General features: G+C 33.8%; 2 protein-coding genes across 4 annotated transcripts; one reads left to right on the forward strand and one right to left on the reverse strand.

The window, feature by feature from the left end:
• Positions 1–578: 578 nt before the first annotated feature.
• On the forward strand, positions 579–8,860 carry LOC108193047 (long chain base biosynthesis protein 1). Of its 2 annotated transcripts, none has more exons than XM_017359612.2 (13): positions 579–746; positions 1,747–1,939; positions 2,029–2,123; positions 2,198–2,289; positions 3,198–3,291; positions 3,387–3,459; positions 3,665–3,797; positions 3,930–4,104; positions 7,296–7,436; positions 7,513–7,608; positions 7,781–7,922; positions 8,055–8,182; positions 8,258–8,860. In XM_017359612.2, the coding sequence occupies exons 2-13, from the start codon at positions 1,801–1,803 to the stop codon at positions 8,432–8,434; spliced, it is 1,485 nt and encodes a 494-aa protein (XP_017215101.1). In that variant the 5' UTR covers positions 579–746; positions 1,747–1,800; the 3' UTR covers positions 8,435–8,860. The 2 variants fall into 2 exon arrangements, with proteins under 2 accessions (XP_017215101.1, XP_063935911.1); XM_064079841.1 differs by lacking the exon at positions 579–746 and adding an exon at positions 758–816 and having other exon boundaries at positions 8,258–8,696.
• Positions 8,861–10,044: 1,184 nt separating this feature from the next.
• Positions 10,045–21,305, reverse strand: LOC108228009 (topless-related protein 4). Of its 2 annotated transcripts, none has more exons than XM_017403460.1 (25): positions 21,149–21,305; positions 20,854–20,942; positions 19,657–19,836; positions 18,998–19,111; positions 18,724–18,882; positions 18,459–18,639; positions 17,627–17,750; positions 17,394–17,503; positions 16,755–16,923; positions 16,508–16,617; positions 16,335–16,404; positions 16,159–16,232; positions 15,979–16,071; positions 15,792–15,887; positions 15,422–15,549; positions 14,512–14,746; positions 14,259–14,423; positions 13,443–13,589; positions 12,783–12,893; positions 12,530–12,709; positions 12,011–12,139; positions 11,823–11,918; positions 11,082–11,270; positions 10,652–10,818; positions 10,045–10,562 (listed from the first exon to the last, which is right to left on the reverse strand). In XM_017403460.1, the coding sequence occupies exons 2-25, from the start codon at positions 20,931–20,933 to the stop codon at positions 10,367–10,369; spliced, it is 3,303 nt and encodes a 1,100-aa protein (XP_017258949.1). In that variant the 5' UTR covers positions 20,934–20,942; positions 21,149–21,305; the 3' UTR covers positions 10,045–10,366. The 2 variants fall into 2 exon arrangements, with proteins under 2 accessions (XP_017258949.1, XP_017258948.1); XM_017403459.2 differs by having other exon boundaries at positions 16,755–16,926; positions 21,149–21,289.
• Positions 21,306–24,794: the final 3,489 nt, after the last annotated feature.

Here is a 24,794-nt window from a genome sequence, read left to right on the forward strand (position 1 = left end):
TAAATTTTAATAAATAAAAAATTGAATAAAACATAAAAAAAACCGTAAAAAATCCGGTGAGCCGGAGGGATTACTTGATAACATACCTTGATGTAGATTTGGAAGTGGAGCTTCACGCGGAACAAGAGGTGTCATCTGCTGTCAAAGTCAATTCTTCGTATTTATTCTTAGATTTGATTGCGTTCTTTACAACGGACATGAAAATGATTTGAATTTTCTAAAAACGAATATTTAGGCATTAATGATTTGATTTATAAGTACGTTTATGTGTTTTATATTTATATATACGAAGGATTGCAATGCGAAGATGTGTTCAGTTGCATTCAATTGAACGGTATGTTCACAATTATTTTCGGAAAATAATAAAATTATAAAAAGACTTGAAAAATTACAGTATTTTTGATAAATAACCAATAAAAGTTAGGAGATTTTTCTTTCAAAAAAAAAAGTTAGGAGATTTTCACAAATATCCAGACTTGTTTATCTACATATTTACGAAATTGAAATTCTATTGTATTAAATTTCATCTCCATTCAAAATAAATTAAAATTCCTGTTCAAACTTTTTCGGTTTCTCCTATGCTAAAAATCTGATTATAAACACGTTTTCGCACAAAAGTACATCCAGAAAAAATAAAATGAGTTCTGTAATAATACTACTATATTCTAATATAATCTGTAATAACAATACTGCACCAGTATTCATTTGAAGCTCGGATCCAAATCACACAACACCCCCTTGTTCAGGTATTTCTTCTCTTCCGATTCATCCCTCCATTCTCTTTTTGATTCATCTTTGTCTCTCTTGCTATTACATGTATGTATATGTGCTTATTTCATAAACAATTGATAATTGCAGTTCTTTTTATAGTAATTTTCTATTACTTGATGAACAGTACTAATTTGCTAATATGGGTTTTTCATGATTTGTATGTTTTATTTGAATTGTTGCAGTTATATATATGTGTATTAGTACAGTTTGATTTTGTTTTACTTTTTTTTTTTTTTTATCATATACAAGTCAAGATTCAAGTGTCATGATTATCAAGCTGTTTATTTTTATAAAAGAATTATGAAGTTTCTGTTGGTTCTTGCTGATATGGATGTATGGATGTAGTTAGTACATATATATGTTGAAAGCTCTGAACTTTTGATGTTGTGTTTGTTTTGCAGCATTTTTACTGGTTTTACCCTGTTTTTTAGGGTATATAAAGATGTTAATTGGAATATGAATATAGGAGAGAGAGAGATAGGTTAACAGGGTCACGAATAATGAAAGCTAAAACAGCATGATGCAAATTGCAAAGAGTGTTCTGGTTCGGATCTTTACATTGTTTCGAGTTGGTTTGCTAGTGGCTGTATATGTTAACTACTTGCTGTCTGTTGGAGAACTAAATACTCTTTTTTGCCGGTAATTATTTTCACCAGATTGGATCGTAAACCCAAAAGAACTAATACTACTTAAATCCATTAACAGTAGTATTATAACAAGTATTGTGCTCCTTCTCATCCCAAATAAGAAAAATACCAGAGATTAAACGTGTTGGTTCTGATATGTAAATGTTCAGTAGGACCTCCTTGCATTATATTGTTTTGTTTAGGGGAAAAAGATTACAACTGCTTTGATTATGCCGGCCTTGTAGGAAAACTACAAATCTTTGTGGGACTTGTAAAGTTACAATTGATAACATATGAAACAACTTTCGGAGTCACTTGCATAATTATGTAATGTTAAATTTATGTGTAGCTACTTGGTAAATTGATTGTTCAAAAAGATCTGTGGGATATACCGGTTGAAGCAATGGATGCAAGCCAAACGGAAATATGGGACACAATGACGGAAGCTTTTACAAATATGGTAAAATCTGCATCTGACTGGATAACATTTGCGATTGATGCTCCTTCTGCTCGTGTTGTTGTTTTCGGAATGCACATTGGAGGTACGCTTTCAGCTTTCTCAGTTCTTAAAAAACATTTAAGGTGTTTAGAACCCTGGTGATTTAATATCCTTTTTATATGATACTTGCAGGACATCTATTTGTGGAAGGCCTTCTCTTAGTAGTTATTCTTTTCCTGCTTTCCCAGAAAAGTTATAAGCCACCTAAACGACCATTGACGGAGAAGGTATAACTTCCACCTTTATTTTTGGTCATGGTTAATAGGTGTAGTATGATAATAACATCGCTTTATATCTGTAGGAAATTGATGAGCTATGTAATGAATGGGTTCCAGAGTCCCTCATTCCGCCCATAACAGATGATATGAAATGTGAGCCACCAGTTCTGGAAAGGTAATGTAACATTCCCTATTCATTGCCGTGCATTGTTCTATAGTCTCTTTAATATCTTACAAGTTGTTGGTTTGGTAGTCTGATACTAGATATCAATATCCTGTGTTGGTGTCATACTGATATAACCCGAGCCAAAATTCCCTGTTCCTCACTACATCCCTTGCAAGTTATAAATGCATGCATATGGAAGCCGTTTTGCATGTACACACACACACACACACACACACACACACATACATACATGAGAGTGTGCAAGCTTCTGTATGGGAGATTCATTGGAGAGTCATTCTCTCAATCATTGTCAATGCTTAAACTGTAAAAAAATGCGTAGAGAGTACACCAATGAAGTACTTATTAGCTATTCATATAAGTTGTCAATAATTTTCCTACCAATCTATTAGCCAAGTTTCATGTGTTTCAGTGTCTCACTAAAGATTTTATTATTATATTTTTTTTCCTTACGAGTAAATATTATGTGCAAGTAAAGCTTCCTTATGCATTTGCATTGGGCAAGAGCAATTAAAGTTATATGAGTAAGTACATAGGGCGAGCAAGCTTCATGCTATGGAGTTGTATTGGTTTAAGAGCTAGATCACTGAATCAGAATATCTAACAAAATTTCTACATGTATATAAAAATTGAATAAACACTTGCCTGCAGATTAAATAAGTGATCATATGCAAAATAGAAAAATTAAAGAATAATCCGGGTTGTATTAACAATTCTTTGTAAGATAATGTTTGGTGGCACTCATTGTATTAAAAAAAAACATTTTAGTGGGTACAACACCTGCTTGCACCAATATTGATCTGCCAGTAAACTCTAGTTATCTTTCTTACACCTGCTTGTTTTGGTAAAGAATACTTCAAAAATAAACATGTTTATTCATAAAGTTGCTTCTTATGCAGTGCTGCAGGGACACATACAGTGATCAATGGTAAAGAGGTCGTGAATTTTGCTTCTGCAAACTACCTTGGATTTATCGGACATGAGAAGTTACTTGTGAGAACCCTGTAATAATTATTAGTATTATTTATACTTACTGCATTGAGTTTGACTCCGGTTGAGTAAATCATGAAAACGATAACTTGCTTCAGGAATCCTGTACTTCATCACTGGAGAAATATGGTGTTGGTTCTTGTGGTCCTCGTGGCTTTTATGGAACGATCGGTATAATTTGATACTCATATGTGATTATGTGTTGCAATCTTCTTAGCATTGATTGATTTTTTCGGGTGATTTACTATGTGAGAGAGCTCAGTAAACAACATATGTGAGAAAGAATCATGTGATCGATGTTGAAGTGTAATTTTTTTTTTATATTGTCATACATTCTACTATTCACATGATTAACGTTGACAACTCTGGCGTGTAGATGTTCACCTTGACTGTGAGGCCAAAATAGCCAACTTTTTGGGAACTCCAGATTCCATATTATACTCATATGGACTTTCCACCATGTTCAGTGCAATTCCAGCATTTTGTAAAAAAGGCGACATCGTGATTGCGTGAGTAATCACAAGTATCAATGACTGAAATAGTTAGCCATGATTCTTTTACAGTGGTTTTATTTGGCATTATTCAGTGAATAAGTCACTGGTGATGGAACTATCTCAAACTTGTATTTTTTTTCCTTTCAGGGATGAAGGTGTCCATTGGGGAATACAGAATGGCCTTTTCCTGTCTAGAAGTACAATCATATACTTTAAGCACAATAATATGGAGTCTTTACGAGATACTTTGGAGAAAGTCACTCGTGATAATAAGAGGGCAAAGAAGCTGAGGCGCTACATCGTGGTCGAAGCTGTATATCAGGTAATTTATATTCAGTATGGTAATTTTTTTTCAAAAACTGCCCATTTTAGGTGTATGTTGACTTCCCCTTCCCTTGTCACATTACCCTTTCTTGCATATAAATATGTAGTTTCTGAAATGCAGACATCATCCTACTCTGTGAGAGATAAAAATTCTAGTTTCTTTCTTTGTACATAGCAATTTACATATATAATGTCGGTATTGCTGTAAACACAGGGCATAGAAGCACTAGGTTAGGTGTTAAAATGATCTATAAGTAATTTGTTTGTGTTAACATACATTGTGATGGTCTGCCTTGACGACCCTCTCTTAAAGTTGATGGGTAGCATTTTAACATAATAATTGATGTTATCTATGTAATCTTTAAATTAGAATCTTACTAGTTAGTAGTACTGATAGAATATACAAGTAAAGTAATACTTTTATCGTTTACATCACTGGATATTCCCTTCAAGTTCAAAATACTAATACTCAAACATCATTACTTTGAGGATACAAAGTGAGCTTTTTCTTCATTGAGAAGATGGCATATCATTGTGGAATACAGCAGTAAGTCCATCACGTTGATGCTAGCATTAGTAACTATTATTATAGTCACTTTATCTGATCATCTATTGATGGGAACTTATATTCTTCTTTCGTGGGACATTTGGACTTTTTCTTGGACTTGGGTCTGTTTCTTGATTTGTCTTGCAATGTTTAACTACAGATAGTCTATTAAATAAGTATCATCAAAAAAGTGTCGGGAATGATGCTAAGTGTCATACGAACCTTTTTTTCGGACTTTTTTTTTTTTTTTTTTTGGGGGGGGGGGGGGGGGGGTTGACTTGCTTTAGTAGGTAGGATATCAACAAAATTGTTCAGGCAAAGGAAATTTGCATAGATCTTTCAATCTGACTTTTGACTGTTGATTAAAATATATTTTCAAAAAGTAAGCAAGAGAAGTATGTAGCAGGGATTGTTAAATTGGGTCAAGAACCGCGTATGCCAATTGCGTAAGATATGTTATTTTTTACGGGTTTCAAGAGTAAAACAAACAACTAGGACTTTCTTCTCCCGTTGTGCATATATGCACAGCAATGTCTATATATATACCAGTTGGCTGCTTCGACTTTAAACCTTTAGTTTGATTGATTTCCTAAAATTATATAGTTTAAGATTATTGAAGTACTTTACTTACCATGTCTGGTTCTTTCTTTTTTTTTGCAAAATAATATTATGTCTGTTAATTACAAAGCACGGCGAACTTATTTATGAGTCTATCTAATTTAATTAATACTAAATCCCCATCCCACATTTTTGGATTTGAAAAAGGGAAAATAGATTTTTTTACCACCCAACTTAGTATTTATTTAGAAACCTACCACTGGACTATAATTTTTATCTTTTTTGTCACTAATATTAGGTTCATATTTTTTTTGTCACTAATGTTAGGCTCGGATTTGATTATTAACACTATGTTATTCTTTTTGACATTATTAAAATATAGTGGTAGTCTCCAATATAAAGGTGATCTGATATGTGTCTATATTTTTATATATAGTACTCCATATGTATCCTAGGTAGTTTATCTTGGAGGACGAGAGTTTGAAATGCGTGTTACACTCTCGTACTTCAAGGTAAACTATATATTCCCTCCGTCCCTTTTTAGTTGTCACATTTCTATTTTTGTTGGTCAAATTGACTAACTTTTGACCAAAGATTACAAGTCACTTTTTCATTATTTTAAAAAACTGAAAATCACATCTTAAAGTAGATTAAAAATTATTTCCGATGACATATTTTTTTAATTTTTTCAATTGATAAAATATTAATAAATTTCAGTCAAAATTTGGTCAATTTGACCGGCACAATACCAAAGGTGACATATCATATCACTATAATATTGCAGACTACCACTATGTTTTTATAATGCTAAAAAAATAACATATTGTTAATAATCAAATCAAAACCTAACGTTAGTGACCAAAAAAATCTAACCTTTTTTTTGAAGGAAAAAAAAACCAACGTTAAATTTTATTCAAATAAAATAAAATAAAATAATTTTTGAAACTAATTTTTTTAGGAGCCTCAAAATCCGTGTCCAACTCTCGTCCTCCAATGTAAACTACCTTAGACACATATGTAGTACTCCCTCCGTCCCCTTTTACTTGTCCCTTTTGAAAAAATAACGCATCTTAAGAAAATGTTAGTTGGATATCTTGTTTTCATACATATCCCTAATAAATGTAATGAATTAGATAGAGTTGTGTATATATATATGCTAGTCAAACATTGGAAGTTGTTACTTTTTGAAAAAACATACAAAAAGTTGCTTTGAAAAGAGAAGTGGACAAGTAATTTGGGACAAATTTTTTTTTCAAAGTGGACATGTAAAAAGGGACGGAGGGAGTAATACATATAAAGATATAGACACATATCAGATCACTATAATATTGCATCACCATAATATTGCAGACTAACACTATATTTTAATAATGCTAAAAAGAAACATAGTGTTAATAATCAAATTCGAACCTAACGTTAGTGGTAAAAAAAATCCGAACCTAACATTAGTGACAAAAAAAGAAAAAATTATAGTTTAGTGGTAGGTTTCTAAATAAATACTCCCTCTGTCCCTCCCATTTCTTATTGTTTGGGTTGGACACGGAGGTTAAGAAATATGTATAAAATAGTGGAAAAGAGAAGGAAAAGTGGGTGAAGTGGTGGGACCCATTGATTTTTAATGTATAAAAAGAAGATAGTGGAGTAAAATTAGTGTGAAAAGGAAAGAAAAGTGAAGAAGTGGTGGGACCCATTGACTATTTTGGGTAAGTTTTGAAATGTAAAGAATTCAATAGGACACCCCAAAAAAGAAAGTGTGAAGAAATGGAGGGGACGGAGGGAGTAATAAGTTGGGCGGCAAAAAAATCTATTTTCCCTTTGAAAAATCCCCGTATCCGTGTAACACACCCCTCCCCCGTGTCCATAGGTGATCAAACTTGTATTATTTAAGAAGCAAAAAAATATCGCAGGCATCTCGTTTCCTTAAGTCCTCAAATTCATTTTCGTAAGCTAGGGATTAAGTTTTTAATGCTATGATGAAGTAGCAGATATGGAATTGGATATTACAACTATTTTTATTTCGTTGTTGATAATATTAAGTAGTTCTTTTGTGATGGAGAAGTGCTTTTCTTTCCGCAAATATGCAGAATTCTGGTCAGATTGCTCCACTAGAAGAAATCATCCGGCTTAAAGAAAAATATCTATTCCGTGTAGTCTTAGATGAGAGCAATTCAATTGGTGTGCTTGGAAGTTCTGGTAGAGGCTTAACTGAACACTACAGAGTTCCGGTATGTTTAGCTAAGCTCTTGGTTTCATTACTTGATCAAATATCTGTTGTGGTTTTATAATGGTCCAATATTGTAGATTGAGAAGATAGATATTGTGACTGCTGCCATGGGAAATGCTTTGGCGACAGAAGGCGGATTCTGCACAGGGAGTACTAGAGTTATTGACCACCAAGTATGGCGAAATACTTTATTCAACCACTTTCATAAAATGCTGTGTGTTAAAGAACGATTCTACTAACAATTTGCAGCAAAAAGTTATTAATTTATAGATATAATCAATATTTGATCACCCCTTAGGCCTCTAGCTTCACTCCCCTGATGTTTTCTTTATATATTTTTGGCAGCGTCTCAGCAGTTCTGGCTATGTCTTCTCGGCTTCGTTGCCCCCATACCTAGCTAGTGCTGCAATTACTGCTATCAATATTCTAGAAGACAGTCCTCAGCTGATTACAAACTTAAAGAAGAATATAAGCATATTACACACAGGTTTTAGTTACTTGTCATGCATTTAAGTACGTTCTTGGTTGGCGGTTTAAATTAGTGTCGACTGTTCGGTAAATATTTAATTTGCTTTAAACAGTGTTATCATTTGGAATCTTATATATTAAGCAATTACAGGACTGTCGGGCATACATGGTCTTGAGATTGCCAGTGATAAGCAATCTCCTATTGTTTATCTCAAGCTAAAAAAATCAACCGGTTCGCAGAAAGGTGACCAACAGTTGCTTCAAGATGTTGTTGATCGGGTAAGTTTTCTTGAGTAATGTCTCGTCCAAATGCTATGTTCTTTCCTGATTTCTTAACATAATTTTCATGTGCAGTTATTGACAGAAGAGAATATTTTCGTCACGACTTCAAAAAGATCAACACTTGATAAATGCAATTTGCCTATTGGGATAAAATGTTTTGTCTCGGCTGCTCATACTGAATCTGATCTAACGAAAGCATATGAATCAATGAAAAGGGTTGCGGCTCAAGTCTTGATTGGCAGTGACTGATGTTTTTCTACATGTGAGATTTAGTCAATTGGTTGTGGTAGAAGTCCAGCAAGGATATTGTGGGAGATGTTGCTGCAAGTGTACTTTGATATATTACATGACTTTGAATTATATCATAGGTTTCATATGTTTATGCAGTAGGCTAAGGTAATCAAGTACCATTTCACTTAGATGGCAATACTTTGAGGCCTGACAGTTGTTTGTTTGACCATTGAGCTGTGCATATCCTTTTTGTTATTATAGATAGAAACTTTTCACGACATCCATATCTTGTAATTTTTTTTTTTCCCAGAGCTTATTTTAAATCATAGGAATTCCTTTTTCAAATAGTCATATTACTTGATGGATTGCTCGATGTAATCTTAATCGAGAATGGAACACCAAGTTAAATGTTTTGAGCCTTCTTTTTTCTTTTCTTTCTTAAAACTGTTGAGTTTATTCTTTTGATCTGAATGATATTGAAATTCTTATATTAGCTGTGTGGCATATATGACAACCAAGGTTTGGTCAATATATTACACCTCCAACATGAACATCAAGATAGTTTGAGCAATTCTCATATTACATCTGCATAAACCTGTCCAGCGAATCAGACAGCAACTTGCATGAATCAGCATCAGGCTGAGAACATGGTTCACCACTGGACATACGGCAACAAGTATATTCGTAGTTTACCTTGAAGCTCGATTCCAGGTATAAAATATAAATCTAGGGGTAAAGCATGACCATTTACGGGATTTGGCCCTCACTGTCACAATTTTCAAGAAAAGACCCCAAATATTATTGTTGGAGAAGATGTTCCGACCTACCACTTTGTAATCCAAAACGCTAGATCGTGCAGCGTGCATCCTCTTCTCTTCTTAACGCCATACGATCCAGGAGTTTAAGACCCGAAATGCTATTTTTTACATCGTTGTGTGTGTTCAGAAATAATTTCAAAATATAATACATAAATTTTGAGGGGTCACGGGGACGGGGGTAAAGTAGCTGTTAGAAACTAATATACGCACCGTTAACTCAAACAGTTAAAGTTAACGGCTGTTTTTAACGGATATGTGGGCCAGAGTTACAAACTGAAAGTTAAATGAAACTCAAGGTTACAAACTATCACGTTTCAAAGTATGGGGTCTGATTTGCTAATTAGCCAAAATTTGGGGTTACAAAGTGCGATATACTCTATTACGAATATAAACTCCTCTGTTAATAAACAAACAGACTCAACAGTCAACACAAGGCTTCTAACAAATCAACAAAAATACTAATACACGCACACAAATACATTTATAAACAAACCAGGTACTGTATATATGATCCGTGATGATGTACAAGCAAAGAGATGTATTCTAGCTGTGTGTAAACGTTTAACAACCTACAAAGAGCACTAAGAAGACGTATATGTATATACATGATGATTGTACAGTTCCATTAAGAATAAACATAAGGCAGGGTTGGCAAATTTTGCCCAGCCAAGATCAGAAAACGAAGGGAAGTTCTTTGCACAATTTTATGCGCCCAATAGGGGCCAATTTTAACCGGAGATATGTTTTTCTTGACAAGTTTCAGGTAAAGAAAAATTACTCAAGCTTCTTAAATTAATAAAATACCCGAAGAAAAACATAAAGCTTTGGAGGTAAATGAATTGATAACGCAAACAAAAAGTTTCAAAGTCAAGAAAAAACCTCCTCAAAATGTAAACCAAACTGAACGTCTAACGATCCTTATGAAAGAAAACAGCAACATTCTTTTTGCTCTTACCACTTAAGGTTGCAACTAAACTAACTTTACAAGTCTGCTTGCATGTTTCTACACTACAGAACCTGAGTTAGCAGCTTCCCGTAGGGGTAAAATAATGGTAGGTGCAAAGTGCAGACCACATTAAGACTGCATACGCTCATAGCTCAGTTGTGAACATCAACCTTGTTCTGCAAACAGCTACTGTTGGTACTGATCCAAATTATTTGTATAAGATATGGTACTAGGTCCGACATGATTTTCTGGAGGTAACGTACCCCATTGTCCTTCTGATTCCAGGGGCTCGAGTATATGAACTCCACCATCAGTTAATCCTAATGCGAACTGAGTTGGTTCAGATGGATGTGCCGCAATGACAAGTGGATAGACCCTCAAACTGCAAAATGATTGTCAACTTGTAAAGAAAAGATGTCGTAAGTGAAACCAAAACTAAGACCATCTCTGTTAATTCCAGATGATGCAAACCTTGGATTGGCAGGAAGGTATGATGCAGGGTTAATTCGACACCGTAACCGCAGTGAGGTAGCAGTTAGGACACCCACACTTCCATCTTCAAAACTCACATATATAGACTGGCTATCACAAGAATATGTAGCATGTGTGATTGGACCACTTGCTTCTCGCGGGAGCCACTAGTTATAAGAAATAAGAAAATGGGTAAATTCCAAAACAAGGCCCTAAATAATAAGTTTTAGCAACTGCAGTACCAGCTACTTGATTCCTGGAAAGATTGACCATAATATGCCAACACAGTAATATGCTAATGGTGCAGCGGATTAGATATTATTAATATGCAGCATGATATTTGCAAAGAAAAAAGGCGAACAATTTCATATATCTAGCAAGTGTAAAACACTTAATCTAACTAGTTATGCCAATGAGTTATATACAGCACCTGTTTGAGGCATTCAAGTTTAGGTGCTTCATAAATTGCTATCTGTGTTTCATGGACTGCTATCAGATGGGTCTGATCTCGATGAAATTGAACACGGGTGTCAGCAAAAGGAGCTGCAGCCCGACCTGCTGGAATTTGCAATTGTCTAGTTGTTTGCTTATCCCATCCATCAGTGCTCCAAGTGCATAGCTGCAAAATACAAATAGCTATAACTGGAAGAAACAACTTAACATGCAAGTTTTCATAGGTAAATTAGTTTTCCTAGGTAGCATGCCCATGGTCGAAATACTTATTACTACTGAGTTGGAAAAAAATAAATGTCTATAAACCACACACCCTGAAGCTTGAAACAAAACCATGAGCACGGATACAATAACTAAAACCCCAAATACCTGGTGCCAAATGATCAAATGATTCAAAATGTAAATATAAGATTATTTCGGTGAACACTTACATGTAAAGGCAGCTTACAATAAAATTGCGCGCTGAAAGAGTTTATAAGAATGTATTTGTAATTTTCAATTCCCCCCTTTCTATCAGGTAGTCTATTAGAAGTAAAACTATTATATGTGCAGAGACAAGAGATATATGTGTTTACTGATACTTGTTATTTTTTGTAATTTAATAGACTTCTAGCTTCACAAAAAAAAAATTAAGAAGAAAAAGAAGAATAAAAGATTATTATTGTTATTATTATCAAAGGTAATATGTGACAGATATGATAAGGGACACCAATCATACTTGAGAATCAGCTCCTGAAGAGACGAGCACATTAAGAACATCAGAAAATGCAAGGCCTGTTATTCTTTTATGATGACCTTTTAGCGTTGTTTTGACCTGCAAAGGAAGGCGGCAAATGAATATTCTGACTTACCGGTTATATGTTCTACATCTAAACTCTCAAACAAGGTTCAAGTCAAAGGAGCAACCTCATCCACCCGAACATTGTATATTTGGATAGAAGAGTCCTCCATGCCTATGGCTATAATGTTGTTGTCTTGCGGATGAAATGCAAGAAACGATGCTGCAGGTGGAGGTGGCATGAATGTTGTCATTGTCTGTATTAAATCATGACAAGAAAACATAATAAGTCATTGTCTGTCATTGTCCGACGCCAAATTCCTTTTCTAAACTAAACCAAGAGGTGTACAGGTTTTAAGATTTAAAACCCTAAAACAAAATGGCCAAAAAGATGATCAGAAATGCAAAGAGACAAAGCCAAAGCGGTCTGGAAACCAGTATCAATATAGTAACATTTTGCAATGATGCTTCATGTCAAAGAAATTGAAAAAGAAAAAAAAGAGTTATCGGCAAAAGGGGATATATTTGTTGTATTTACTCATCCACTAGCCTGGGAAATTACTTCAATTCAAATATAATGTGTACAGATGAAGAACAAGAATCTTAAAAGTATAGCATCTATTGTAAATTTTCGAAGGAGAGAAAACCTTGAAAGTAGTCATGTTAAATAGAGAGATTTTCCCTCCAGAAGCTGACATGACATAAGAATCATTCTTTGACAGTGCAAAGCATGAAACTGCATCCTCGGGATTTCTGTCGCTAATATCGTTGGCCATCAATATTCCACTCACTGGTTGCCACAGTTGAGGTGTAATACTAGCAGTTGCCTATAAAAGAAATAGTAAATATAAGCTACAAAATGTAATAGCTTCACAAGTTTTAATTCCGATTTTGCAGTACCTTCCCGGACGCGTTCTGCTCATTTTTTTGCCACTTCCAGAGCTTGTGTACTGCATTAGCTGCTAGTGCCAATATAGCACATCCGGAGTTTGTGTATATCAACCTTGAAACCTGAAATTTAACGAGAGCAGTGTATAATTCGTGTAATCAGCTTAGGTGAAATTCCTGAGCTAGTTATGCTGCACAGAATAAAGGTTTCAGGCAAACAAAATTCTTGGGAACCAATATTGACCATCAAACTATGTGATAAAAACTAGCTGATACCCTCTTCAGAATTGAAACAGAAGTAGAGACCAAAGGAGCCGGATTTCATGCTAAGGCTAAAAGGTATGGGATTAAAAATATGAAATATATATGTATAATAAAAGGTAGAACCTGCACCGCAAATATATATAATGGTCTGATAGTAAATATAGCAAATAATTTTTTAAGCAAGTGATGAGCAACAGGCACCACAGACCACGAAGCTTATTTAATTATATAGATAAATACAGAATAAGCCCGTGTTTGATTGTTTGATAAGGAGGGTAAAATAGCACAGCAATAATTTGTAATAAAGAGTCGACAACTAATTGACAAGTGTTAAGCACTAAAGATGGCATTAAGAGGCAAATTCTCAACCAGTATCTGTAATTGTTTGCAATTGATTGGAACTCATACCCTCATTGCTGATACGTTATCTGGTAGCCTCACAGAACGACACTGTAATGGTTCATTTATTTCTGCCACCTTCCAAGCTCTAGATTTGTCAACGAACTCATCTGTTATTCTGGGTTTTAGGTCCGACAAATTGCGACTGTCGCCATTCTGCAATCATATAGAAAAAGTATCAGTGAGATTTACGCATCATCATGTGTGGCTTGCTCATACAAAAATCACAAGCTAATATCTTGTAAGTATTACAAATGTATATGCCCCGACTGATAAAGAGAGTGCAACTACAAAAATGATAATTTACTTAAAAGCCACGCAATTTATATTTATTTATTTATTTTTAATAAGTAATGCTTTGCTTTTTCACATATTCATGTTTACGATCTCGATCTTATACTTGCAGAAGATTTGCCAAATTGCATATATCGTGATAAATTTGACTAGGACGTCTCAAAAGAAGGTAAAGATATAAGCTTCACAATGAAATTTGTTCTCTGCAAGTAGATAGCAAAAACTCAAGAATGCAAACATGGTAGCCACTGGGGCAACACAATCTCCATGATTTGTTACGCCAGTTACATTCGAAGCACAAGATGTATTCATAGGAGTAGGCTATATGTGTATGAAATATTTCATCAGTTCAACAGTAATTTAGCCTTTACAATAAACGAACAGATATATTATAGATGGATGAGAAATATTTCATCAGTGTATGAGAAATTTAGCCTTTACAATAAACAAACAGATATATTATAGATGGATGAGAGACACGTGGATGGCATATTTGCATAATAAAGATAAACTTTATAGATTGGTATTTACCTTCACGATAGCTGCTGAGGCAATCCTAGAAGCATCAAAAGAACGACTTTCAACTGTTCGCAGTAGCCTTATACCATCTGCATTTGCTAGAATTTTTAAGCCATTATCGTTTGTAGAAACAGCCAGCAAGATCCCTTCTTTGTTAATTCGGATACATGGAGAAGCCTGCAGAGATATCATGACCAAGATAATTATTTGAAGGCTTCCAGAAAAATTTAGTCTAGTGACTCGATTGCCCTCTCAGAAATCTTACTTGCAATCCACCACCTGCATCAGTGGTCGTCAACAGATTAACATTATCCACATCCCAAAATTTTACCATATGGTCATCACCAGCAGCCAAAAATCGATTTTTGATAGTATCAAATTGGACAACCCCTACAGATTGCTTTCCAAGCCCACTATATGTGCGCTTAACAGCTCCTTCACTTTCATTCCATTCTACAATGTATGAGTCTCCTTCTTTAGTAGTGCCACATGAGAACAACCTACAAGGAGCTAACCAAGTCACATAGATGCTCAGGCAAATTAAGATGAACTAGAAGTGATGTTCAGTCCGAATATTTATGTTTTGCATGCTTGGGATGTCGGTATCCAATACTAGAACATAGTTAAAATGCCAAACGCTTTTGATAGTAAATTTGTTCAAATCACCAAAGGATATAAGCTTTACATATATACCTAGCCAATATGAATTATTCAGACATTTTATTCTTTAAAATACATGATTCCTTCAGAATGTTTGATAGTTCAATTCAACAATATATTAGTGAAAGTAAGCTGTAATTTAGAACTAGACAAACAAATTTCAGATATATATAACGAACTTAAAAAAGGGAAGCAAAGTAAATAAAACAGAAATTATGAGAGCATCCATCCATGCACCCTGCCCTTTTACCATCTTCTCCAATTAAACCACCCTTTCTAATTAGCATTCTCTTTTCTGGAGCTTATCAAGTCACTAGGTAGTATGCTAATTAAGGAAGGTACATAAATGGCATCAAGGTGATAAATGTCAAAACAACAAGATACATCTGATTCAATAAAATATATGGCTATGAACAGGTATTAATAGTAAGCAGACATCTCATTATCTTGCAGTCATGCCTATATGTTTTCATAACATCCTAACATGTTAAAATCATGTAATACAATTATCAGACCTTGTTCCATCAACACTGTAGGCCAAAGCAGTGGACGAATGACCTGGTGCATCATAGTCAACCCTTGAACCTAGGTTATCATACAACCATGCCTTTATCTTTCCGTCAGTTGCCGTTGAAAATATGAACTGTGAATGTTAATAAGTATGGGAAAACATCAAGTTACTAACAAAAACCTATTTCTAATAATAACTCATTTATCATCCTAGTGTAAATCATTAAATGGTTAGACAGGAATTTCTCTATAAGTTTCAAGCTGACAAGCTTAAGTCACAATCCATATCAAAGATGAGACGAAACAATAGCATACGAAAAATAACACATATAATATCTTAATTAATATCGATCTAAGAAGATGCATTGATCGTACTGGAATGCTTTCCTTCTGATGTGGGCAGACAGAATATACTGGAGCTTCATGACCCTCAAAGGTAAATTGCTTGGCCCCAGTGTTTGCATCCCACACCTGTAGGGAGCTTTAACATATAAGAAAAAACTCCAATCTAGGCTAGCCGTGTGCACAAAAAGTAACAGAAAGATGTAATGATAAATAAAACCTTAATCAGTCGGTCCTCTCCACAAGTGATAATGCAACGTTTATTTGGAAAACTGAAGGCAATATCATTTACACTACCATCATGAGCCTCGATCTAGACATTGAAAATAATCATCAATGTGTCAGTCAGTCAACACCAAGTATAATATTTAGTCTTAAAAAATTCAGAGCAATGACAAACCTCTAACTTATCTTGCAGACTATCACTGCCATGGTAAGCATAATAATGCACAATGTGCTTGGAATATGCAACACCTTGAGTGAATTAAAAAAACATTATAAGGTTGAGTTTACTGAGTTATCAATCATAATTATAACATAAACTGTATAACTTCTTTGTATAAGGAACAACCATACCAAAAGAATTTCCGTCAGGGCTCCAAATGACACGGTTAACTGATGCATTATAGTCACTTGCAATAGATGCCTGATACATTAATATAAAAGCCTTTGTCAGCACAAACATAATTTCGAAGGATATGGGGCCAGTAACATAATATAATCTTAGAAAATATAGAAACTGAACCAACCTGCAATGGCATTGAACATGACTTAAGATCCCAAACCTTAAAATTTCTTTGAACAAGCTTTTCACGCGTTCCTAGTTCCCACACCATGACCACTCCCGTGGTGGTTCCAACTATATGAATTAATTTTGTTAATTTAGACAGTATGAGAATTGGGAAAACACAGAAACTCAAAGCAGTCCTCACTGATCTTTACTGCCTGGTAAAGAAAATAACTTTAAACTATTACTGTGAACCAATAGAAACTGACCAAGAAGTAGATTCTGTTGGACTGGATGGAAATCCAGACTCTTGACTGCAGAACCCTGACTCAGAGTCATAACAACAGCTTTGGGGAGATCATCAATGGAGAATGAACTCTGACCAGGATTTTGATTTGTGGACCCAGCAGATAATATATTAGCAGTTGGATTGTTAACCTGCTAAACAATCATATGTGTATTATCAATGTTTAATCAAATAATATAAAGAGAACTTGTTAAAGACATTTAAGGAATATATCATAGCTCAGAAGTGAAGTTCTGCCATAAGATAAGTAACACGCATACAGTGCATATTTTTGAGGAAAATGCATAACAGAGAACATTAAGATTTTCTGAGGTTATTTACCAAGATTCTTCTCTCCTATTTTTAAATAGTGAAGCTGCTTTTGAGTAATGAATAGTCAGATATTAATCATGACTTGATTAATATATTACTGGAATGTAAACTTGTGGCGGTAGAAACATTCATTCGATGAATTCAGACATCGAAAATCCCCGGGTGAAAAGGATTTATAGATGAGTGTGACAAGAAGATATATGTACTCAAACAAGAATAAACATCTGCCGACAAAATTGAGCACAAATGATGTAAGCTATTAAAAGGTCAAAACAAGTGTATGCTTTACATCGTCGGATATTCCGAAAGGCCTTGGTCTCTTCAACACATGTTCAGAATCAGCAGTCTGATAATCAATGGCTGGGTTGTTTATAGGAGTCCTTGGCCGCTTCAACAAAGCTGTTAAAGGATTAGAATGATTATTAAGTGATAGGAAATCAAATACCTCAACCCAAATGATTTACTTTGGTCAAGCGTGATACTAGTACAACTACACCACCCTCAGAAACTTTAGCTTAATACCTGCATTGTTAGATGAATTGAAACTGACGAGACCAGCTGAAGCAGATGGATGGGCTACTGGAGCTGGAGTCTGCATCCACCCAGCAAGAGCTGTTGGCAGAGGACCTTGGGCTGGCTGAAATGGCTAAAGAACAAAACATATATCAGTGTCTTATTCTATGGTCCAGTCATTGCAATACAAAAAAGGAAGAATCTATACTATACTATAATAAGCGAACATAGGGATAATTCATAGTAGTAGATTTTAGTCACATATTTTTGGTCATTCCTACATTACCCTTTTCTCTTCTTTTTTTTAAATAAATATATAAACAATGAGAGACAGACTAACATGTCTCTTTTTAATTATAAAGTGTTCTACTCAAAACAAAAAACACGGACTATCATGCAACTCTTCTTAAACGTGTTATACTCCAAGACAAACATGAACCATCATGTCACTCTTTTTAACTCTAACATTATCTATTTCAGGACAAACAGGAAGCCGATACAAGATGAATACTATCTTTTTCCTTATAAAGGAAGAAATATGATTTAAAATTAATCAAAAACACATTATCACATATTAATATTAGAAAAACATTTACAAATAGATAATAAAAATGTTTATTGTCTATACCACTGATTTACAATATAAAAAGAATGTTGTAAAAGCTAATTTAATTAAAAATTGAATTCATTATCACCATGCAAAAAAAATCATGGGCATCCAACAATACTAAACCACTAATAAAATGATGTTAAAAATAAAATTATAAATATCAAATTTCGAACTATATACTCACTCGTGTTTCGCACGGGTTTAAAGCTAGTATTATCTAATATGCCTTACCCCATGAGCGCCCAAAGGTGCAAATCCAGCTGGTCTTAGTAGTCCACCCATCAATGCATTTGTCACGGGGGACACCGCCCTTGCATTTGTTTGCGACTGTCCACATGAATGGTCAATAAATAGGGTCTTAATGTCAGGATTAGCCTTGGGATTTTTACAAAGCTGGTGCTGCCAGTTTAAACTGCAAACAGACAGGTAAGTGAGAATGTAAAAGTAACCGCTTTCATAAGATCCAGGCTTAAAATATGAAAAGTAATAAATGTACCTTTGATTTATTAAAGTCCGCAATCTGGCATTTTTTAAACTGGGAAAATTCAATTTATCACGAAATAAAGGGTTGGCTTCAATTAACTTTTTGAGTTCAACTAGCATTACACCCCTTGCAGACTTTGTGTCTCCATATTTAGACAGTTGATCATTATCTCTGCATTATGATTATGTCAATAAATAAATAATAAATAACATTCAGAATTTTGCAAGCTTCAACAACAACAGATAAAAGCCTAAAGGGAAACCAATAACCACCATTATTTCTGTACCTGAAATTCTCCAAAGTCAAAAGCTGGGTTATTTCCTTAAACAGATCTTCATTGAATGCTGAAAACACTCTCAAGTCCTTCACTAAAATGTCAACAGCTACAGCACGATCCTTCCTGGGTTTTAAGAAAATTAATACAAAAATAACTGAAATTATTAACTCGAATGAGAAGTAACTTTGGGATATTTTAATTGGAACCAATGGGGTGTTGGCTTTTCTCAGTGTTACCATTTTGTATTTAACACTCTCATGATACACCTAAACTTTTGACAGTCTTAAACCCTTGTTGGTAGCCAACGCATAGAAACATGTAACCATTTGTTAATAATAATAAAACAATAATTAGGGGGCACCCCGTTGCTATATTTCATCTCTCGAAGCAACGGATAATTTGGGATATTCATCCAATCAGTTTTTGTCAGTGTCATCCCTCTTATCACCTTCTTTTAGTACTCTTCTCTCTGATATTCATTTGCAATAAGGGATGTACCAATGGCACCACAAATGTCCACTTGTACCATTTATAAAGCCAATACGGTTAGGGAATGGTACAACTAGAAGAAGCAAATACCGCAATGCTATCATTGAATATATCCCAATAACCTTAAATTATATATCAAAATATGAAACAAGCATTTAGTTTATCAAGTGGGAACATACTTATCCAGGGCTTCCAAGTATTTCTGCTTTCTAATCTCAAAGAAGATTTTCATGGAATATCTGTTATCATCAACTTTGGTAAATCCAGACAAATACTTTTCCACCTCATCCCACTCCCCATTTGTCACCATTTCCTCGAAATGCCGCATGTTGAAGTAAAATCCTGATTCTTGCTCCAATCTTCACCATGTACATGACAACCAAAATTAAGTAAGAACAAATAACAAGAAAATAAAGAAACTTATTAGGGGAGCATCCACCTCTAGTCAGGGGCGGAGGTACTAAGAACCGAGAGGGTTCTTCCGCTAACCCTTGGGTTTTCCATTATTATTTTTCTAACATACATGACAATCAAGCCCAATTAAAGAGATGGTTTATTACTTAATACTCTGGTCCAGGCCCAATGACGTGAAATAGTCCATTAAATTTGTAAACTCATTTGTTATTCAATATATCTTTATATTTGCATGTACCTGTTAATATATCTACTTTCTTATTTCTAAACCTAAACACCTAAAATCAAAGATACATTAAGAGGAACGAAGATGGGTGAATTGAGAAGTAGCAAAGTGCTTTCTGTCTATCACCATTAACCAATACATCAGAAAAATATTTGATATTTTAGTCTTACAGTGTCCATATTCCTCCTTGACAACATAGTCTGCATCCTGGACAGCAGCTTAATTAGTGAATGTGTAACTGTCCAGATGCAGATATCCGTGTCTAAATTTTTTTTAGATTAGTTTATTGTTAGATACCTTCATAGATGTTGCTGGCTCCGCCACTGTCTCTGGTTTAAAAAAAAAATGGAATAAAATATTCATAATTCGCTCCCCCTCCCCTCCCCCGCCTCGCTTTTTATATTCAATCCACATAAATTTTGAACTAATGAACCATCCCATAAATTTTAAGATGAATGCCCTAATCATATTTCCAATAACTTTCTTCACAAAACTCGTCCGTAAAAAATTGCACTCTAATTTGCTTCACTCTTCACTCCTACCTCAATTCTTTCGCCTTCAATTTTATTCACATTTCATCCATTTCCCCATTTCATTCTCTACAACCAAACGGAGCATTGCAGATACAACAAAATCTAGCCAAATTTATTTCTTCATCCATCACAAAACAAAATGAAGCACAAAACATAAATGCATTCATATTAAAAGAGTATAAAAATCAAAAAAGAATCCAGACCTGTGAGCAGCATCTTTGTATTTCTCTTCATCGAGAAATTGCAGTATAAGAAACACAAGCTCTCTGCTAAGCGACGTCATTATCAACCCCTACATACAAAAACAACACCTTTAAAATCCAATAAACACACACAGCCAAACGCATTAATTCTCATCGATTATTTTCACATAAAAACAAAAATCAAAAATTAATCACATACAAACACAATTCATTTATATAAACACAAAATCAAGATATAGAGAAGCGTAGAGACAGAATTAAAGGTGGAATCTTGATGAGATGAAGAGATACATACACTGCAAGAGACTGTGTTTGAATTTCTCTCTCTCAAAATTTAGGGTTTTTGAGAGGGGAGAGAGCGAGAGAGAGAGAGAGAGGATATCGGACAATATAAATACAACGGTGTACTCCTACTTATACTCCTCTCGAGATGAACACGATTATAAAGGAGTGGGCTTACGAATGGGTTGTTTGTCGATTTATAAGTACGTGTGCGTATCAATTGATAGCTACACCTCTGATAAGAGAACTTTTTAATTTTTACCAAAACAAAATTCCTATAATAACAGCTGCCAGCTGTTACAGGATAATAACAGCTACCAGCGCTCAAACGAAGATTTTCAATGGTTTAGATTTTGGCTTTTAGCTAAAAGCACATGAATTTGTATTTTATATTATAAAATTGCTAAAATTATAAAATTTAACTTGGTCTTCAATAACTTATTTTGGATGATCAAATGATCGAGTACCACTAAAAAAATTACTCACAAATATTTAAAAATTAAAAATTACTCATATTATATTATTTTTAGTAAACTATTTGATTATTAAATCCTTCTCTTCAATGAATACATAACAAATTTTAAGAAATTTTATGTTTATTATACGTTAAATTTATTTAAAACTAAATTTTTTATAGAAACTTTATTGATACGGGCGTTTGACCAAGTTTGGTTCGGGCCCACACGTTATGCCTTAAATTCAATTAAATGAGATTATAATATCTTTTCGGAATAATAATCTTTTCATCAACAAGATAGTGTACGTTTTATCAAAAAAAACTTATACGGGGTGGCCCCACGACAACTTACCTTCACGGCATATCTCTAGATATCTTCGTAACGTGTCAAAACGAAAGTTAACAGATATTTCTCAATATTTTAGCATGAAACAAAATCTCTATCTATAAGTTTTATCACTCTAACTGCAAAAAACTGTATATCCATTGTTTTGATTAAGATCGTTTGAATATTCTAAGATTTTACTGTAATAGATTTCAAACAATGCTAATTGAACACCTTCGGATTTCATGAATGAAAAAAATGTTTTGAAATCTCAGGGGCCGTTTGGTTAGGGGTATTCAGGAAAGGGAAAGGTAATCAGCTTGATTGATTCTCTTACCCAATAATCCTCATATCTCATTCCCCATCCTCAGCTAGGTATTTGGATTCCCTTTCCCCAGCTTTTTCTAATTTTGAGTTATAATTCATATTTTAAACAATTAATATAAAAGATCATCATATAAAGTATTTTTAGAAATTAAAAATAATTTTTAATATAGTTTTTTAAATTAAATATAATTGTGACATAATTCACATGTTAATTTATTTAAAAAAATGATAGTATGGTTAAATAAATTATATTAATTTATTAGAATGTAAATAAATTATCTTGGTATAGATATGAATACATTTAACTCTTTTGAAATTATATAATATTAAAAAAATCGAATATAAAATTAATCACACACATTTCCATTCCGTTTCTGCAACAAAACCAAACAGGTAAAACAATTCAGGATCATTCCTTTTCCTTTCTCTGCATTTCCCTTTCTGGATTCCATTCCGTTTCCCCGAAGCGAACCAAACGGCCCCTCAATCTAATACACCCCTCCTAAGACTCACTTGTTTTCAACCATTGAAAGCGCTTAGCTAAAAAATGAGTTGGCATACTAAAAATAAAAAAAACTAGCCAAAAACTCGGAAAAGTCGTGCTTCAACCATACTGATTTGTTATCTATAATTTTAGTCAACCTCCTATAGATGACTAAATTTATCGAACCTCTATAAGTCTGTAAGCAATCTGTAAGAAGATTGCACAACATTTATTTTGAAACAATATATTCTATTTTAACAATCTAAAATATTAATAACATACTATTTTTAAATTATAGCCAACCAATATAGCCAATACCATTGAAGCAAGATGTCTTAAAGGTTCAGCAAATTTTACATAAAGTCTTACAGGTCCCATTTAGCCAACGATTATAGCCAACGGCGTTGGAGATGCTCTTAATTGATAATGAGATAAGTTAGCTATTGAACTTGCTCTTAGATATTAGAGCTTCTACAAACCATCAAAACCGCTAAAATTCAATAATTCGCTATTAATAAAAAATTATAAATAATATGTAAATTTTATTCACTTCAACTATAGATTACCTTTATCTAAAAATATAGGCAACCATTCAGAACAGCTCTAATCCTATAAATCTCCTTACTAAAAAATGAACTATCATATTAAAATATAAAAATATATGTAATCTACTGAAAACTCACACTCCAACGTTACATATTCTTAACTACGCCCCCGTCGTGAATAGCTATATTTGTCGAATGACAACATATCTGTATCAAATGCCACTTCATCTATTACCTTATTAAAACAATATATTCTATTTATAACAATTTAAAATAATAATAACATACTGTTTTTAATATATAACCAATCGATATAACGAGTACCATCGAAGCAAAATGTCTTACACTTTTGACAAATTTTACACAATGACTTACAGGTCCAATTTAGTCAATCATTATATCCTATCACACTAGAGATGTTCTGATGTTGGCTAGCTAAATATGACCAATCTCTAGAGAACTATAGCAAGATTCTGCATCATCTATTATCATATTGAAATGATATATTTTATTATAATAACTTGAAATAATAATAACCTACTATTTCTAAACTATTGAATTATTTAACAATCCTTCATCATCCTTCATCATCTCCAGTCAAATATTTGTATTCTTTTCTTCTATCTCACTACCAGCTTCACCATCATCAGCCAACACTACACATCATCGTAGACGGTTATCACCAAATCATCTCTAATGATCGTCAATGACTACCACCGCCAACAGACACCAGTGACTCGAAAACAATCACCATTGAAGATACACTTTTACGTTCACCAATCACAACCACGGCTAATACCACTGAACATCAACATTATTATACATTACGATCAACTACTATGAATGATGTTTATACTTCTTTCATCTAAATACTTATGTGTGTGTGCATAAGTAATAAATTCACTATTACTTTTCAGGATCTAAACCAAACATCAAAAATAATTCAGGGTGATTCATTTTCTTTCACTTTATTTTCATCTTTGAAATTTATTTCCTTTTACTCTATAGGAATCATATGTTCCCTAAAATTTCAGTCGGTTGGTCATCCATCTGTTGGTATTTGATTCGATTAAAATGTCTCTTTACTTTAACGGATAGTTAATACCTCTACTTTACCGACTTACCCATATAAATGTTTAGAAATGAGAATAAAATAACAACTCAAACCCCTATTTAGAAAAGCAATTTTATTTAGAAATGTAGCAAATTGGGACGAGTAATGGTATTAATTCTCAACGAACAACAGGCTCATATGGTCAAAGCAATGTCCAAGAAAAAAACTTGTCCTTTCGTAGTCTACTCCCGATGACATAGATAAAAAAAATTAGAAATGTTGCTAAATGTCAAAACTCATAGAAATTATAGAGAAAATTAGAATGTAGACTAAATTTTCCTCAATCCAAAATTGTTTAAAAACTGAATCACAACCACGACTACGTTAGTTTCTTCCAAAATAGAAGCAAGCTCATCTGTTTCACGTATATCTAACTAGAACATACATTGCGATGAATTGGAGGTATT

The sequence above is a fragment of the Daucus carota genome, chromosome 6 (assembly GCF_001625215.2).
Source record: "Daucus carota subsp. sativus chromosome 6, DH1 v3.0, whole genome shotgun sequence".
Classification (NCBI taxonomy): Eukaryota; Viridiplantae; Streptophyta; class Magnoliopsida; order Apiales; family Apiaceae; genus Daucus; species Daucus carota.

What these genes read in the sequence shown, in the direction of transcription:
- LOC108193047 (XM_017359612.2), top strand. Translation starts at nt 1,801, where the DNA reads ATGGATGCAAGCCAAACGGAAATATGGGACACAATGACGGAAGCTTTT. An exon ending in TATAAGCATATTACACACAG is followed by an intron (nt 7,923 to 8,054) that starts GTTTTAGTTACT and finishes AAGCAATTACAG; the next exon opens with GACTGTCGGGCATACATGGT. An exon ending in TTCAAGATGTTGTTGATCGG is followed by an intron (nt 8,183 to 8,257) that starts GTAAGTTTTCTT and finishes TTTCATGTGCAG; the next exon opens with TTATTGACAGAAGAGAATAT.
- LOC108228009 (XM_017403459.2), bottom strand. Translation starts at nt 20,933, where the DNA reads ATGACGTCGCTTAGCAGAGAGCTTGTGTTTCTTATACTGCAATTTCTC. An exon ending in CACCTTTGGGCGCTCATGGG is followed by an intron (nt 17,751 to 18,458) that starts GTAAGGCATATT and finishes TTTGTTCTTTAG; the next exon opens with CCATTTCAGCCAGCCCAAGG. An exon ending in CATGTTCAATGCCATTGCAG is followed by an intron (nt 16,405 to 16,507) that starts GTTGGTTCAGTT and finishes TTAATGTATCAG; the next exon opens with GCATCTATTGCAAGTGACTA.